We start from the raw sequence: 15,877 nt of genomic DNA on the forward strand, positions 1-15,877 counted from the left end.
CCTTGTGTGTTTGTGAGGGACCGACCCCGACCCTCGCCAATTCCAACATTCCAGAGTGATTATTTGTCCCCTTTCCTCTCAGACTTTAAATCACTGCTTCTGGTATGCGTGAGAGGTTACAGGGCGGCATTTGAAGAGCTGATCAGAAGTCCATCTTAATCTTTTGGGCAGCATGTTTCAAAATGGAGTTAAATTTTACTCAATTTGCATTGAGAGCCGAATGGCTGAGAACCCAGGAAACCTTAGGGTAAAGCACGTAAAACCAAAATAAAAGTGATCCCCCCCCCCGCCCGCCGCCGCGCACCCGTCTCTGCGGCACAACTCACTCCCAGTGCAGCTCTGCCCACGCATACTCAACTAAAAGATTCAGACCACGCCAGCCATGCCACGAGGTGTGTTTTATTTTCATCAATCATACAAATAATTTTCTATAATATCCCAGGGCAAACCGGTAAAATTTGGCAGTCCGATTAGTGGGGGGGTCCCCCTTCAGAGACCCACGGGCCGGTGGCATCGGCGCGGAATGCCCGGGTTCACAGTGCAGCTTGTGGCTCGCGTCCATCTTGCAGGTGGCTCTTCCTCCACATCACGAGGGGGTCTCGGAGATGACGGGGTGGGGTAGGGTGGAGAAATCCTCCAGTCTAGGCTTTTAGGAAATTTCACTCCTCTTTTCCTGTTCAATGGCTGCGAAGGGCGGGATGTGGGCATTGCAGGATGGAGCGAGCCACCTTGCAGCCCACCCACCCCCCACCTCACAAACCTGGCGTGGGTGAGGCACCCACGAGGCCTGGGGACAAGAAGGGGATTTGGAAGGGACAAAGTGCTTTGTGTAACTGGAAGGGTGGCTGTGGCCGCTCAGATTCGGGGTGGGAGGTAGTGGCCGGATGGGGGTGGGGGGTGCCGGGCTGGCACAGCAGGGAAGGGTGGAGTGCTGGGGTGGGAACCCGGAGGCGGGGGCGAACTCACTCTCTTTGGTCGGCAGGGTGTTCTTCTCCTGCGTCTCGGTCTTCTTCAGCTTGGCCTTATCGAAGCTGGCGATTTCCCCCATGTCCGGCTTGTCTGCCATTTTCTTAGAACCCTGATGGGCGAACCAAGGCTTGGGGATGACCAGCGATCCCTGGATCCTGCGCCCTCCGCGAACACCTCTCGACGTGGCATTCCCGGCCCGGAGGCCGAGGATCCCGGGCTCGTCCACCACACCCTCCCTCCTAAATCCCAGGGCGTGGCCTGCCAGCCTCGGAATGTTCCAAACCGCCGGGTCGCCTGTTGCAACCCAGGGGGAACGCTCCCGCCAGCCACAAGCTGCCCCGACCCCACCCAGGGTAGGCCCTAAGCCCAGCGATGTGTCTCACCGTGGAGTCTCGTTCCGAGCTCGCGCTCCAGGTGCTCCCACTCGCCTTGCTGCAGCAAGAGACAAAAGAGCGGCGCCCGCCCCTCGCCTTATATACACCGCGCCCCGCCCCGCCTCTCGCCCGCCGCAGCGGGGGCGTGGTCAGCCCGTGGGGGGGCGTGGTCAGCGCGCGCGTTGGGTCGGGGGCTCAGCATCTCCAGGCAGTCCCGGGCTCCGCCCTTCTCGGCCCGCGAGGTTTGCCCGTTGCGGTCCCGCGGTGGGGTGGCAGACACAAGCTCTCTGCGGGCTCTTTCCCTGCTGCATCTCCTTCTCCCAGTACCCAGGAGCCTGCTGCTCACCTCGTGGGAAGGGCGTGGGTGGCAGCGGGGAAGGACTGAGGTTTTGCTGCGTGTATGTGTAGTGTGGGGTTGTGGGTGTGCGGGCGGGCGAGCACGCGCGCTCTACTGCAGCCCTGCTCGCGGGAGACACCCAGCTTGCCTCGCCCTAAGTCTCTGGTGTTTGCCTCTCTAGAGTCTCCTCCTTTCCTTTCTTGTGCTTCTTAAAACACACTGTTTCGGGCATTGTCTAAGGGTGGAGGTGGGAGCTTGGAGAGTCCTGGGAGGGCTCCACTGTTCCTTCTCTCAGTGAGAGGTCTCTTAGGAACACTGTACCAGAGGGTGTGGTTTTCCTCCTTCAGTTAACCTTGAATGTGATTTTAAAAAGAAAAAGAAAAAGCCAGTGTGCCTGCAAATCTTGCTTTTCTTATTAACCCATTTCGGGAGTGGAATATGAATTCCTGGAAAAGTTTACCTCTTCAGCTTGTGCAACCCCCTTAGATAATAAGTTTTATTATATTCAGCTAGGGGTGAAACTCACCATCCATTCCCCATTCCAGTGTCGAGTAGTGGAGCATATTCCACTGACAGGAGAGGAAGAGGGGAACTATTTCTCGAATGGCAGTCCATATAGACAACCACCAAAAAAAAAAAAAAAACTTTGGTAGAGGGCTTGAGGTGATAAAAGTTTATTTGGAGGCCTGGAGAGTTGGCTCACCCACACGGTGGCTCACAGACTTCCGTAGCTCCAGTTTTAGGGGATCCCACATCCTCTGCTGGCCTCCTTGGGCACCACGTATGTATGTGGGGTACACACATATGTATACACATGCAGACACTCATGCGCATGACATAAAATAAATCTTTTAAAGAAAGTTTATTTTTTACTGATGCAACAAGATCTGTGCTAATTTCTTTTGTTTTAATTATTATTTCTTTTAGACAGGGCTTCACTGTGTAGCCCTGACTGACCTGCAACTTACTATGTAGACCAGCCTGGCTTTGAACTCACAGAGAGAGATTAGCCTGTCTCTTGAATCTTGGGGCTAAAAGCCTGTGCTGCCATGCCTGGCTCTGTGCTGTCCACCACATTCAGGCCTCCTCTCTCTTGTTACTTTGGACCCCTCCGTCCTTCTATCTAGACAGTGGACCAGGAAAGAAAAGAAGATAAAGTTCCACACTAAGTTTTTATGGACCAGGATCAGAAGTAGCTTCCTTTATTTCTGTCTTCATTTCCTTGGCTCTGAATTAGTCACATGGTCAGTCTAACTCCAGGAAATCTAGTCTAACTGTTCCCTGGAGAAAACGAAAGCTGGCCTGGGTAGATTGAAACAGTCTCTACTTGTTGAAGGATCTGCTAAACTTGAGCATGAAACTCTCCAGACATCCAGAGATAGAGTCTCTTTGGAGGGTTTTACTGGCACCTGATTCCTTGTTGGATGCAAACTGTAAGTTAGGTTTGATCTTCATGGGCTTCACCTCGAAGTGAGTGAATAAATGTTCAGTGGTACAACTTTGGGCCCAAGGTGAACTCCAGTCCCAACTTCTCTTTACTTAGGAAAGGAATTTGACTTTTCTAGGCCTAGGCACAGAGAAGAGCTGCAGATGGAGGCGGGGGAAGTTAGCTCGCAGGATTCCCAAACAAAAGATCATTAAGTCGACTTGCAGACATTCCCTATTCTTGCTAAGTTCAGCTCAGTGACTCCTCTGTAGAAATAAAACACCCTCTTTATGGATTTGTGCTTAACAACTATGGCCAGGCTGGGGATGTAACTGAGTTGATACAGTGCTTGCCTAACATACTTGAGGCCCTGGACTTCATCCCCAGCATTACATAAACTGAGCAAGGAGCCTATAATCTCAGTTCTTGGGAGGTAGAGGCAGAAGGATCAGGAGTTAAAGGCCAACCTTAGCTACAGAGTTGGAAACAAGTGTGGGCTCTCTGAGATCCTGTCTCACAAACAAACCAAAAGTAAATGATAAAATCTAGTGGCCTCAATCTAATAGACTTTAAAATCCTCACATGTTCTTCTCTCACTGTTTCTCACCTATAGGTTGGCGTAAGTGACTTCTAGTAAATGTGGCAGAAATGAGCCTTTATGACTTAAGAGGCCAGGCCATAAAGGACCACAGGGCTTTGAGCCACTGTCTGCAAGGGTGTTGCCTCCAGGCTCCCAGAGAATCCAGCATCTGGGAGGAAAGGCTGCATGTCTGCATTCCAGAGTGGAGTGGAGACAAGCTGTCCCTGGCCAAACCAAACTCAGGAGCAGGACAGACATCACAGCTGCTTGAAGCTATTAAGTTTCTGAATGTTTTGTTACAGAGCAACAAATAATGGGAACACCACAAGGCAGAAAAAAGTCAGAACCTGGGAGTGTCAGGGTCCCCAGGTCCTGTTTGGAGACTTTTCCTGTGTGTCTTCCATAGCATTGACACACACACACACACACACACACACACACACACACACACACACACTCTCTTAATCAGATTTGCTGGGTGTATGTGGAGTAGGTGGTGGGGTTCCGAGCGTGGAGGGTGATGGTGAGACACACTCAGAGTAGAGGGGTGGATGATTCGATCAATAGGGCTCCTGCTCTATGTTCACTTACTGCTGGGGCTGTCATTATCAGTCATGATATTTCTGTCTACTGCTCACAGATGGCTTAGAGTAAGCCACCTAACTCATAAACAATCACATTTCCACCTCCTTTGTTGAAAAGGATGCTGGGGAAACTGGAGAATGAAGAAGTGGGGGACCCTTATGATGGCCAGCTGGGGAGGAGGGCAGGGAGGGGGATGGGAGGAGCCTTTCTTTCCCTCTTATCCAGCCTGGCATTTTGTTGTTGTTGTTGTTTTTAACTTTGATTTGAAACAGGCTCTTCACAGTCTCAGGCTGGCCTGGAACTTGCTATGTAGCTGGTCTTCTTGCTTTTACCTCTGTAGGGTTGGCATTATGGCATGAGACACTAGACCTCTGTGTTTGGTATTGGGGTTTGAACCCAGGACTTTGTGCAGGGTAGGCATGTACTCCTCCAGCTTAACTACAGCTTAAATCTGAAGTGTGACATTTTTATCAGCCTGGAATGAAGATGCGGACAGAATGGTAATTTTATAGAAGCTGCTGACCCGAGGGACAGCTGTCGAGCCTTTTGGCCTAACCATCAACCCTACCAAGACAAGGGTTCAGTGATGGATGTGGTGGCTGTGATTCATGCCTTTGGAGATAGAGTCCAGACTGCCTTTTTTTTGGGACAGGGTCTCATGTAACGCACGTCAATATCAAATTTGGTGTGTAGCTAAGAAAAACTTTGGATTTCAGATCCTTTTGCCTCTACCTCCCAAGTACTGGATCACAGATATATGGCAGGTTGCCTGGCTTATGTGCTGGTAGTTGAACACAGGGTCTTCTTCATGCTAGGCAAGCACTCAACCAACTGACCAGATCCCCAGCTACTAGATTACTTTTGACTATGAGGAAATCATTCATTTCTGATCCAGGGCTTTTGACTTTGCTCTGTCTTCGTTTAGGAGAATGGTCACATGTCCTTCTCCTCAGGGAACCTCGGCTACCCTTATATAGTAACAATACCCTTGCCATTTATTGTGTATTTATTGTATTTATACCCAATATCCTTTATTGTGTTTCGTTTTGTCTTCATAGACTTTGTCTCTAGCCACAGCATAACCAAACATGCTGTATTTCCATTTTTCTTCCATATCCCACAACAGGAAATGAGAGACCTCATCTCTGTTCTTTGCTGCCATTTCCCCAGTGCTGAATGCATTGTCTGACACAGTCACTGCACAGTCAGCATTCCTCTGAACAAATGGTCAAGTGTCCCAGCCAGAAGAGTGAGTTATTACTGTGTGATGAGCACTCTGACTTGAGTTATTTAGCAGAAAGTGAGCAGCTGTTTGGACTGTTATAGAAGTGGTTTAAGCTTCTGTATAACACATTCACATACTATGCAGTATTTGAGAGGATGCTCACAAGGAGTTAAAACACTGCCTTCCTGCTACTTCTATAGCTGGTGTTATATCTGTGAAAGTCTCCTTTGTGGGATTTGTTTTGCCGTCTGGTGACATCAGACAAAAGAAACATGGAAAACAAATCAGAATGGAGCCTGTGTCTGATGATTAGTGTTGCCAATTTGGCAGAATCTAGAATCATCATGCTTTGGGGCATGCTTATAGAAAATTGTCCTGATAACATTAATGAAGGGCAAAGACCTGCCCACTGTGCATGTTGCTGTTCTCTGACCGGGATCCTGGTCTGGAGAAGGGGGCAGGGCTGGACACCTGCACACACTTCTGCCCTCAGCTGCTGCTTCTAAAGAGTTATTTATGTGTCCCTATGTGAGTTTATGTGTGCCACAGTCATGCAGGTACCCTCAGAGATTAGAAGAGAGTGTTGAATCTCCTGCAGCTAGAGTTGCAACTGTTTGTAAAGCTGCTTGATGTAGGTGCTGGGAGCCAAACTTAGACCTCTGTGAGTTCAGTACATGCAACCACTGAGCTGTCTCTGCAGCTCCTTGATGTGCTTTGTTTTTAACTATTTCGTGTGTGTGTGTGTGTGTGTGTGTGTGTGTGTGTGTGTGTGTATGTGTGTATGTGTGCATGGGAGTGTGTGTGGATGTGTATGGGTGTATGTGCGTGCGTGCGTGCGTGCGTGCGTGCGTGCGTGCGTGCGTGCGTGCGTGCGTGTGTGTGTGTGTGTGTGTGTGTGTGTGCTTGAGCATGTGTGTGAATATCACAGAAGATATTCACAGAGGATAACTGTGAACCAGTGGGAGCAGGTTCTCTCTTTTTCCTGCATGGGCCTCTGAAATTGATCTCAGGTGTGGTGTCAGGTGTCTTTATGGCCAAATATGAATTTATGTTATATGGTTTTTGGTTTTTGAAAACACAGTCTTGCTATATAGCCCAGGCTAGCTTTGAACTTTCTGTGTGGTTCAGGCAGGCATGACTGCCTCTGTTTACCCAATGCTGGGTTTTCAGGTGACTACCTGACACACTTGTCAAGGACTTTCTTTTTAGTATCTCGAGGAGATCTCCTAGTTGCAATCTTGTGCCTATGCAGAATGAGTGTGTATACAAATAAACCAGGCATATTCTGAGAAGGGACATACACAGTTTAAAAATGGTTATGACATAATCTGTCAATCAGAACAAAGAACCGTTCTCACTGTGCCCAGTAGGAACCAAATTCCTTCTTCTCTTGGATCCTTGCAGGCAAGCCCTAAGTGACACTTGGGTCCAGGGCACTTCCTTGCTCATTAAGGCTCACAACTCTTCTGAAGTGTGTTTTAGCCTGCGCTGTAGCTTTGTTTTGAATAAAGCTTCCTCGATAGCTTCTTTGCAGTCAGTGTGGGCTTTTGTTTCAATTCTTTGAGTAAGGGAACAGGAGCTGGAGGTCCCTGACCCAGACCATGAGCACCAGCAATAATGGCACTGTGAGGAGAGAGCTGCCATTTTTCTAAAAATGTAATTTCTTTATTGAACCTTGGGAATTTCACATTATGTACCCCAATTCTGCTCACCTTTCAGTCCCTCCATATCCTTCCCTCTCCCCTGAAGCAGCCTCCCTAATGAAAATTTAAAAAAATCAAACCAAACCAAGTAAGCAAGCAAACAAACACAAAGAGAACCCCCCCAAAACAACAACAACAACAAAATAACGACAAAAACCTCTTAAATCCAGCCTCTCCAACACTTCTTTATTTGTCCCGATGCATTGGGAGCCTTGGTGTGTCATATGATATACCCTTTTGTCCTATTAGCTTTACTGGCAAATGTTTATTGCAGTGGGGCACTGGTTCAAGGTCTCTGGTTTCTGGTACACCATCATCACTAGATTCTCACTGGAACGCCTCTTGGATATCCCATAGCCACCCCAAGTCATGAAGATCCTGTGGGCATCGCTCCACAGGACCAGTCCCTCCACAAGCTCCAGCAGGTCCTACTTGGGATAGATGCTAGGGTGGGCTAACTCAAAGTTTGGCTGTGGGCCTGGGTTGTAGTTGACCTGGTCAGTCCAGGCCACTAGGGTCACCCTGCTCAGCCAGCTCCCCTATGTCCATGCCATCAGGTCAGGAGAGCTGTTGTTCTTTAGATGAAGTCATATTCCATATGGGTGTCTGATATGTGTCATCCTCCCATTATAAAGAAAGGTAATTGCCGTGATGTGAGCAGCCCTTTGGAGAAGTCTGTGTGATAAAAAAAAAAAAAAATGGAGATGTTTATCCACTAGCCGGTGAGGAGCTGAGTCTTGCTGAGGTAGTGTGGCTGCTGGCCCCAGGTGAGTCAGTCCTCAGATAATTGAAAACTACAGCAAATCACCCGCAGCTTCAGGAGCCTGGGCCAGGAGCATCTAGCTAAACTGCTCCCCAAAACTGAGAAGACAAACCAAATTGGTATTTTATGTTGTAAGATTTCAGAGTAATTCAGTATCCAATAACAGATAAGTTATTCCACTCTCAAAAGTAGGGAGAAAATATGTGGAGACAGAAAGTGGAAAAACATGGGGAAGGGAGAATAAAGAGTGTTTGTTTATGCTGTGGGTCTAACGTAGGCATTTGTGCTCAAACAAGCACTTGGCCACTGAGCTGTACCCCTGGCCCGAGGGGATGCAATGGCTATCCTTCACTGTTAACTTGGCTGCATTTAGGATCACCCAGGAGACTGGGCATGTCCAGTATGAGGTTGTTTCCAGATAGATTTAGGTGGAGAGAAGACTCACTCTGATTGTGGATGGCACCATGCTGTGGGGTGGGGGCCTGGGCTGAATAAAAAACAGAAATGGAGAAAGCAGCGGAGCACTAGCATCCGTCTTCCTGCTTCTGGACGGACTATGGACTCAATGTGATGAGCCACTTCCTGTTCCTGCAGCCATGCCTTCCCCACCATGATGGACTGTACCCTCAGATGTGAGCCAAATAAATCCTAAGAACCTTTGTGTGTGTGTGTGTGTGTGTGTGTGTGTGTGTGTGTGTGTGTGTGTGTGATTTTGTCAGAGCAAGGAGAAGAATAACTAATACAGGAGACTTCTTATTTCACAGAGCAGAATTAGAGAAAAAAAAATCTAGAGAGGAAAATTGTGATGGTTGCCCATCATCATACATTTAATGTCACTGAACTATACAATGAGAATAGCTAAAATGATAGAATTTGTATTATGCATATTTTACCACAATAAAGAACAAGAGGGTTGGTGCTATAACTCAGTGCTACAGTGCTTGCCTAGCATGTGTGAGGTACTGGGTTCAATCCTCAGTGCTGAAAACAGAACAAAACTGAAAAGGGAGAGATGATGGCTTACTGCTCTTCCAGAGGATCTGGGTTCAGTTCCCACATCTGCACTGGGCAGCTCACAACCTCCTGGTCCTCCAGCTCCAGGGCATTTGACATCCTCTCCTCGAGTTCAAGGGCAGCTGCACACAGGTGTACATGCATATATACACAGACAAAGATGCATAATTAAAACAAACAAACAAAACCAAAAAAGTGGGAAGGTTGTGGGGAAGAAAGGATAGTCAAAGTGAAAGTTGTAAGAAATAAAATCTAATAGTTAATTTTCAGAGGTGCCTCCAGCCAGCTGAGATCCAAATACAGAAAATGCTGCAGCCTGCTTGTCTGCTGAGTGACTAACTAACTCAACCCAACCCAAGAGCTGCACTTGCCTAATGCCATGCAGACCCGACAAAGTCATGTTCCTGGTAAGCTTTAAAATAAACCTGATGTAAAATATAGATGAGCAGGGTGGTGGTAGCACACGCCTTTAATCCCAGCACTTGGGAGGAAGAGAAAGGCGGATCTCTGTGCGTTTGAGGCCAGCCTGGTCTCCAGAGTGAATTCCAGGACAGCCAGGACTACACACTTTCTAAACCCTGTCTCAAAAACAAACAAACAAACAAACAAATAGACAAGCATTTGTACAGTCTGTTTAGAAAAAGACAAGCATAAGAAGCCAAAGCAAAGTGCTTCTGCTGGTGCCCACAGAGATCAGATTAGAGACTGTTGTGAACTACCATGTGGGTGCTGGGAATCGAACTTGGGTCCTCTTCAAAAGCAGCGTATGCTCTTAACTGCTGAGCTGTCCTCCAGCCCTATCAACATGCTTATTAATGGACCTAAAGACACTATACACTTGCCATAGTATTAGCTTTGACCACTATGTGGGTAAGGCGATGACAACAGTTTTATGAGCCAGGCCACATGTGGGTCTTCACATGTCCCTTCCAGCACCTGTAGCCTTGGAACCAGCCAGACTTGCTATACCATGGCAAATTTCAAGCTTTTTGTTTTTTTTAAATCTTATTCCAAGAAGAACATGAAGGGCATTTCCCAGGGTGATACCAAGTTCACATGAGCACAAGATGAAACCAAGTTGCCACCAGAGAAACACTTGCCCTTGCTGTGAGCCAGATTCTGACGTCTGCCTTACTCTTTTTTTTTTCAGTTTTAAGTCATTTATTTTGACATAAATTATAGACTTAATGGGAAATTGTAGAAAACAATCTATCAAGGTCCCTTCTACCTTTTTTCAGTTTCCCCTAATTAAAAACTATAATGCAGTATTAAAACCCACTGGTGCAATCTCTGACAGACTTTCCCCAGCTCTCACCAGTGTCGCATGTGGTCACTTATGTCTCTGTGTGCAGTTCTCTGCAGCTTTATCATAGGTGTAGTCACCCATGAAGACTTGACTCACCACCACCAGCACCATGGGGCAGACACAGACCTATCCCATCACCTCTGAGGGCTTTCATGCCACCCCTTTAAGCTTAAAGCATCCCACGATAACCCCAGGAGTCATGAAGTTGTTCTCCACCTCTTGGAGTACTGTCATTTCAGAGTTATTATACACACAAGAACCAGAGTATGGATTCCTTTGAGATTGGCTTCTCTCACTCTATTGTGTCCTTATGGTCTGTTTCTTGTCCTGTCCCTGGATAAAATATTCCGACAAAAGCAAATTAAGGAAGAACGGATTTATCTCAGCTCACAGTTCAGGGACACAGTCCATCATGGCAGGAAAGTTAAGGCAGAAGGGCCTTGAAGCAGCTGGCCACATCACCCAGGAAGCAGAGGGTGATGGTTGCTGGTGCTCAGCTCACTTTGTCTATTCTGTGTAGTCTAAGACCCCTAACCCAGGGAATGACCACACCCACCGTGAAGGTGGATCTTCATCAATTAGCTTACTTAATAAACTCCCTTGCAGGCAGGCCACAGGTGCTGCTGAAGGCTTGTCTCTTGGGTGATTGATGTTTTAAACCGTTTTTAAAGACTTGCTTTATTATTTCAATTGTGTGTATGTGTATATCTGTGTGTGAGTACATCCACGTGAGTATATGTTGATGCCTGAGGATGCCAAAGGTGTTGGCTTCTCTGGAGCTGGTGTTAGAGGCAGTTGTGAAGCTGATTTGTACAGGTGCTTGGACTCAAACCCCCACCCTTTGCAAGAGCAGTATATACTCTTAACTGCTGAGCCTTCTCTAGTTCCTCCTCGGTAATTCTTGGTCCTATCAAGTTGACAGCTAGCACTGACCATCACAAAGGCCCGTCCACATTGCTGAATAATCATATATTCATTTCTATTTACTTTTTGAGATGGGCTCTTGTGTAGCCCAGGCTAGCCTCAATTTGAGCTCTTCCTGCCTCAGTTTCCTGCCATCCCCAGCATTTCATTCATTTTTCATTCCTGAATAGTATTCCTTTCCCATGGAATAAACATACCATCTCCTCAAGGGCATTTTGGCTATTTCCAGTTTGGGTTTTCAAACTTAAAGTGGGGATGAACCTCTACATAATTGATACATATGTAGGTGTGGACAGGTTTTTATTTCTTGGGAAGAATGCTGGGTCATATGGTAAGTATTTTTTACTTTTGTCAGAGGCTTCCAAACAATTTTGCCGAGTAGCTGTGCTATTTTGCATTTACTGGCAGTGTTTAAGAGCTCCATTCTCATTTACATATTGTCCCACTTGTGATTTTGGTTGTCCTAAACCATCTAAATATTTTAGTTGTCAAAGAGAGATGTTGTACCACGGTTTCAATTTCCATTTCCCCCCCCCCCCCCCCCGCTGGCTGATGGTGTTGAATGACTCCTCTCCATTGTATATTTTCTTTAAAAATGCCCTTTGTGACCTGGGCAGTTGATTTTTATCACCCAGGAGTTGGTTGGGACCAGTGGTTCAAACCCAGCTGTAGTAGATCCGTCATTTCTAACAATGGCTTAGTGTCAGCCCTCAGAGGCCACTTATTTAGAGCTAGTTGAGGTGGTGCATGCCTGTAATCCTGGAATTGGGAGGAGGAAGCAGGAAGACTACCATAAGTCTGAGGCTAACCTGGTTGAGGTAGAGAGTTCCAGACTAACCAGGGCTAATATTGAGACCTTGTCTCAACAAGAAAACAGGCAGGTGGTGCAGACCTGTAGTTCTGGCACTTGTGGGACAGAGGCAAGAGGACAGACATGAATTCAAGCCAGCCTGAGACACATAAGACCCTGTCTTCCCTCCTCTCTGCACATCTGCAAGTTAACTCTCCAGCTGTTGGGTTCTGCCTGTCTCCAAGTCTGTTCCTGCCTAGCCCTGACCAAGGACTATTCCCTCTTCTATTTTCTGCCCCAGATGCTAAGCTGATACAGTTCTCTGTAGTCAGTACGACACAAGATGTGTCCACTTGCAAACAGAGGAGGCTTTGTTCTAGGGTGTGGCCTTCAGACTCTGTGCCCTGGTACTGGGGAGAAAAGGAATGATGTACAGCGGTGGTTCTCCACCTTCCTAGTGCTGCGACCCTTTCATACAGTTCCTCATGGTGATCCCCCAACCAGAAAAGGATTTCATTGCTACTTTGTAACTATAATTTTGCTACTGTTATGAATCATAATGTAAATAGCTAGTTTTCTGATGGCCTTAGGCAATCCCTGTGAAACGTTCTCTCAACCCCCAAAGGGTCTCCACCCACACGTTGAGAACCACTGATGTAGAGGATCAGGAATTGATTTGTAAAAGGACGGTAGAGAAAATGAAGTGTGTCATTCTCTTCATTTATTCCACCAAGATCCTTCTGAGTGCACAGACTTGTGGTTGTTATGGAGTAAACACACACACACACACACACACACACACACACACACACACACACACTTATTTTGTCTTATTTTACTCATTGTCGGTTTAAAAAAAAAACACAACAAGCAATAGGAACACAGACATCACAGAGCAGAGATAAGCTATCTCTGGCAGGCTCCATCTGGTCTCCTGAGCCCCCAAAGCCATGAGATACCATGCAGACTGTGGTTGTTTTTGTTTTTGGTGTGTGTGTGTGTGTGTGTGTGTGTGTGTGTGTGTGTGTGTGTGTGTGTGTGTGTGTGCAAGTGTGTGTGCCTGTGGCATACACATTAAGAGACCAGAGCAGGATGCAAGTTGGACAACTTCCTCTTGCTCTCTCTCTTGTTTTGAGGCAGGGTCTGTGTTGAACCAGAAGTCTAGCCCAGTAAGCTCTGCAGAGCCTCCTGTCTCTTACCCAGTGAGCCATGTCTCCAGCTCTTAAGCCACTGAGTCTGGGGAGTTTGTGTATGTGTGACTTGTTACAAAGCCGAAGTTACTGGAACCCTCAGTGGATAGTCTTTTAGTCTTTTGCACACCACCAGCCCCAGCTCTGTTTTCTGTCCCTAGAAGCTGTCACTGTAATTTATTTCTTGGGCATGCGTTCAGAGATAGTTGCCTGTGTGTATGCCAGCGTGACATGAGCATTATGTAAGCACATGCATTTTCTTTACTTTTGATTCAAAAATTAAATAAAAAAACATTATTACTGCTGGGTACGGTGGTGCATGCTTTTAATCCTAGCACTGAGGAGGCAGGATCTCTGTACATTCTGAGCCAGCCTGATCTACACAGTGAGTTCCAGCCCTGCCACGTGTGTAAGCCTGAATGCCATGGAACACATGAGGCTGTAAGGGAACATTTCTGTGGAGTTGGTTCTCTTCTCCCTGCTTTAGGGGAGTTCCTGGGACAAACTTTGGTCACTATGCTTTTATGGCAAATGCCATTACCTGCCAAGTCACCTTGCCAGCTCTGTTTCATTTTTATTTTTATTTTTACCCCCCCCCCTTGTGGAGAGAGGTTCTGGCCTCAAACTTGTGGTTCCTGCCCCCCCCCCAATCTAAGTCTCCTGAGTGCTGGGATCCCATGTGTGTGCTGTGCCTAGCTCTTTCATTTTTGTTCACAAATGACAATGTGTTACTCTCTGCACTTTCCCTTTCTGCTTTCATACTTCTTGGCTAATGGATCATTTTCCTGTAAATAATTCACATACCGATGCTGACAGCTACTATGTACATACTATGAGACCCTTGCTATTTGTAGCCCTTACATAGATTGGCTTCATATTTGCTTTTGAGACAGGATCTGTCTATTTAGGCTTGGCTGTCCTTGAACTGGGAATCCTCCCACCCCAGCCTCCTGAGTGCTAAGACTACAGTGCATACTTTTACTTTTATTTGCTTTCTTTCTTTCTTTCTTTCTTTCTTTTTTTTTTTTTTTTTTTTGGTTTTTCGAGACAGGGTTTCTCTGTGTAGCTTTGGAGCCTATCCTGGCACTCGCTCTGGAGACCAGGCTGGCCTCGAACTCACAGAGATCCGCCTGCCTCTGCCTCTGGAGTGTTGGGATTAAAGGCGTGCACCACCAACGCCCGACTATTTGCTTTTATTTTTAATGCTTCATTTATTAACATAAGGTTTACTTATGTTAATAAGTAAATAAATACATAACTTAAGTATCTTTAGTAAATTTTATGGACTTGTGCAATCATTACCATCAAAGTCTTATTTTAGATTTTTTTTTGTTAACCCCACTCCCTTTTCTCACATTTAGTCATCATCTTCAGTGCCCAGCCTCAGACATATGATTGGCTTTCTAACTATGTAAGTGTGGGTAACTTGGGTCTGTTCTTTCCTTCCGAGCTCTTTACCCACTGGCCAGGAATGTACTAAAATCTACAAATTTCAATCTCTGGGAAACTGGGAATCACATTTTCTCATTTGTTTCTTTTTGTGCTGTTGAGCCTAGGTCAGGATATTGATTTTTTTTTCTGGTTTATTTTTTTGCCTTTTAATTTTGTTTGCCTTTTTTTTTTTTTTTTTTTTTCAAGACAGCTTGCCTCAGACTCACAATGTAGCTAAGATGGGACTTTCAGTCCTGATTTTCCTGTCTAGTTTTTCTTTTTCTGAAAACAAGATCTTTCTCCGTAGCCCAGACTGGCTTTGAACTAAAAATTCTTCCTGTTTTAGCTTTCAGGGTGCTTGGATTACAGACTGAAGTACTGTGCTCAGCTGTATTACCTTATTTATTTTTTTATTTATCTTTTTATTTATTTTTAAATTATCCTCTTTGCCAGGTGGTGGTGGTGCTTGCCTTTAATTCCTGCACGTGGGAGGCAGAGGCAGGCAGATCACTGTGAATTGGACTCGAGCTTGGTCTACAGGGTGAGTTCCAGGACAGCCAAAGTTATACAGAGAAACCCTGTCTCAAAAAACGCCAAACAAACAAACAAACAAAAAACCCCCGAAAAACAAACTAACCCCCCCCCCCCGACCCAAAACAAAACAAAAAACTTTAGTGTGTGTCTGTGAGTGTCTGTGTGTGTGTGTTTGAGAAAGTGCCACAGTACTCGCCAGGAGGTCAGAGGACAACTTATTAGTTTTCTCTTTCTACAGTGTGGGCTTCATCCTGGAGATTAAATTTAGGTTTCCAGGCTTGACAGTAAATTCTTCTACCTGCTGAGCCATCTGGCCAGCTTTCATTGACTGTTTTAATCCTCCAGCACCAGCTGAGCTGGGGAGGGGCGGGGCAAGGGGGGGGTGAACATCTGTAACTCCAGCACTCTGGAGATGAAGGCAGGTGGGATGATCTGGAGTTCCGGGCCAGCCTTGACTACATTAGCAAGTTCTAGGCCAGTCTAGGCTATGTGAGACACTGTCTCAAATCAACAGACTAATCAACAGAATCCTATTATTTCCCTCTTTTCAGATGCAGAAATGGAGGCAAAAGAGCTCAAATAACTAAGGTCTCATACCTACTGAGCCAAACTTGAACCCTAACCATTTCGCTCCTAACCATTTCGCTCCAAGCCCTGTTTTATGTGTCTTATTGAAATTTCCATCTAATTCTATTATATAGATGTACTGTGCATTATTGAATCCAT

At 46.3% G+C, this 15,877-nt stretch overlaps 1 protein-coding gene across 1 annotated transcript; it reads right to left on the bottom strand.

The window, feature by feature from the left end:
- Positions 1-379: 379 nt before the first annotated feature.
- On the bottom strand, positions 380-1,486 carry Tmsb10 (thymosin beta 10). Its single transcript, XM_027429460.2, has 3 exons — positions 1,353-1,486; positions 967-1,078; positions 380-684 (listed from the first exon to the last, which is right to left on the bottom strand). The coding sequence occupies exons 2-3, from the start codon at positions 1,064-1,066 to the stop codon at positions 650-652; spliced, it is 135 nt and encodes a 44-aa protein (XP_027285261.1). The 5' UTR covers positions 1,067-1,078; positions 1,353-1,486; the 3' UTR covers positions 380-649.
- Positions 1,487-15,877: the final 14,391 nt, after the last annotated feature.

This window comes from Cricetulus griseus, chromosome 8 (assembly GCF_003668045.3).
Source record: "Cricetulus griseus strain 17A/GY chromosome 8, alternate assembly CriGri-PICRH-1.0, whole genome shotgun sequence".
Lineage (NCBI taxonomy): Eukaryota > Metazoa > Chordata > Mammalia > Rodentia > Cricetidae > Cricetulus > Cricetulus griseus.

What these genes read in the sequence shown, in the direction of transcription:
- Tmsb10 (XM_027429460.2), bottom strand. Translation starts at nt 1,066, where the DNA reads ATGGCAGACAAGCCGGACATGGGGGAAATCGCCAGCTTCGATAAGGCC. An exon ending in CACCCTGCCGACCAAAGAGA is followed by an intron (nt 685 to 966) that starts GTGAGTTCGCCC and finishes CGCCCTTCGCAG; the next exon opens with CCATTGAACAGGAAAAGAGG.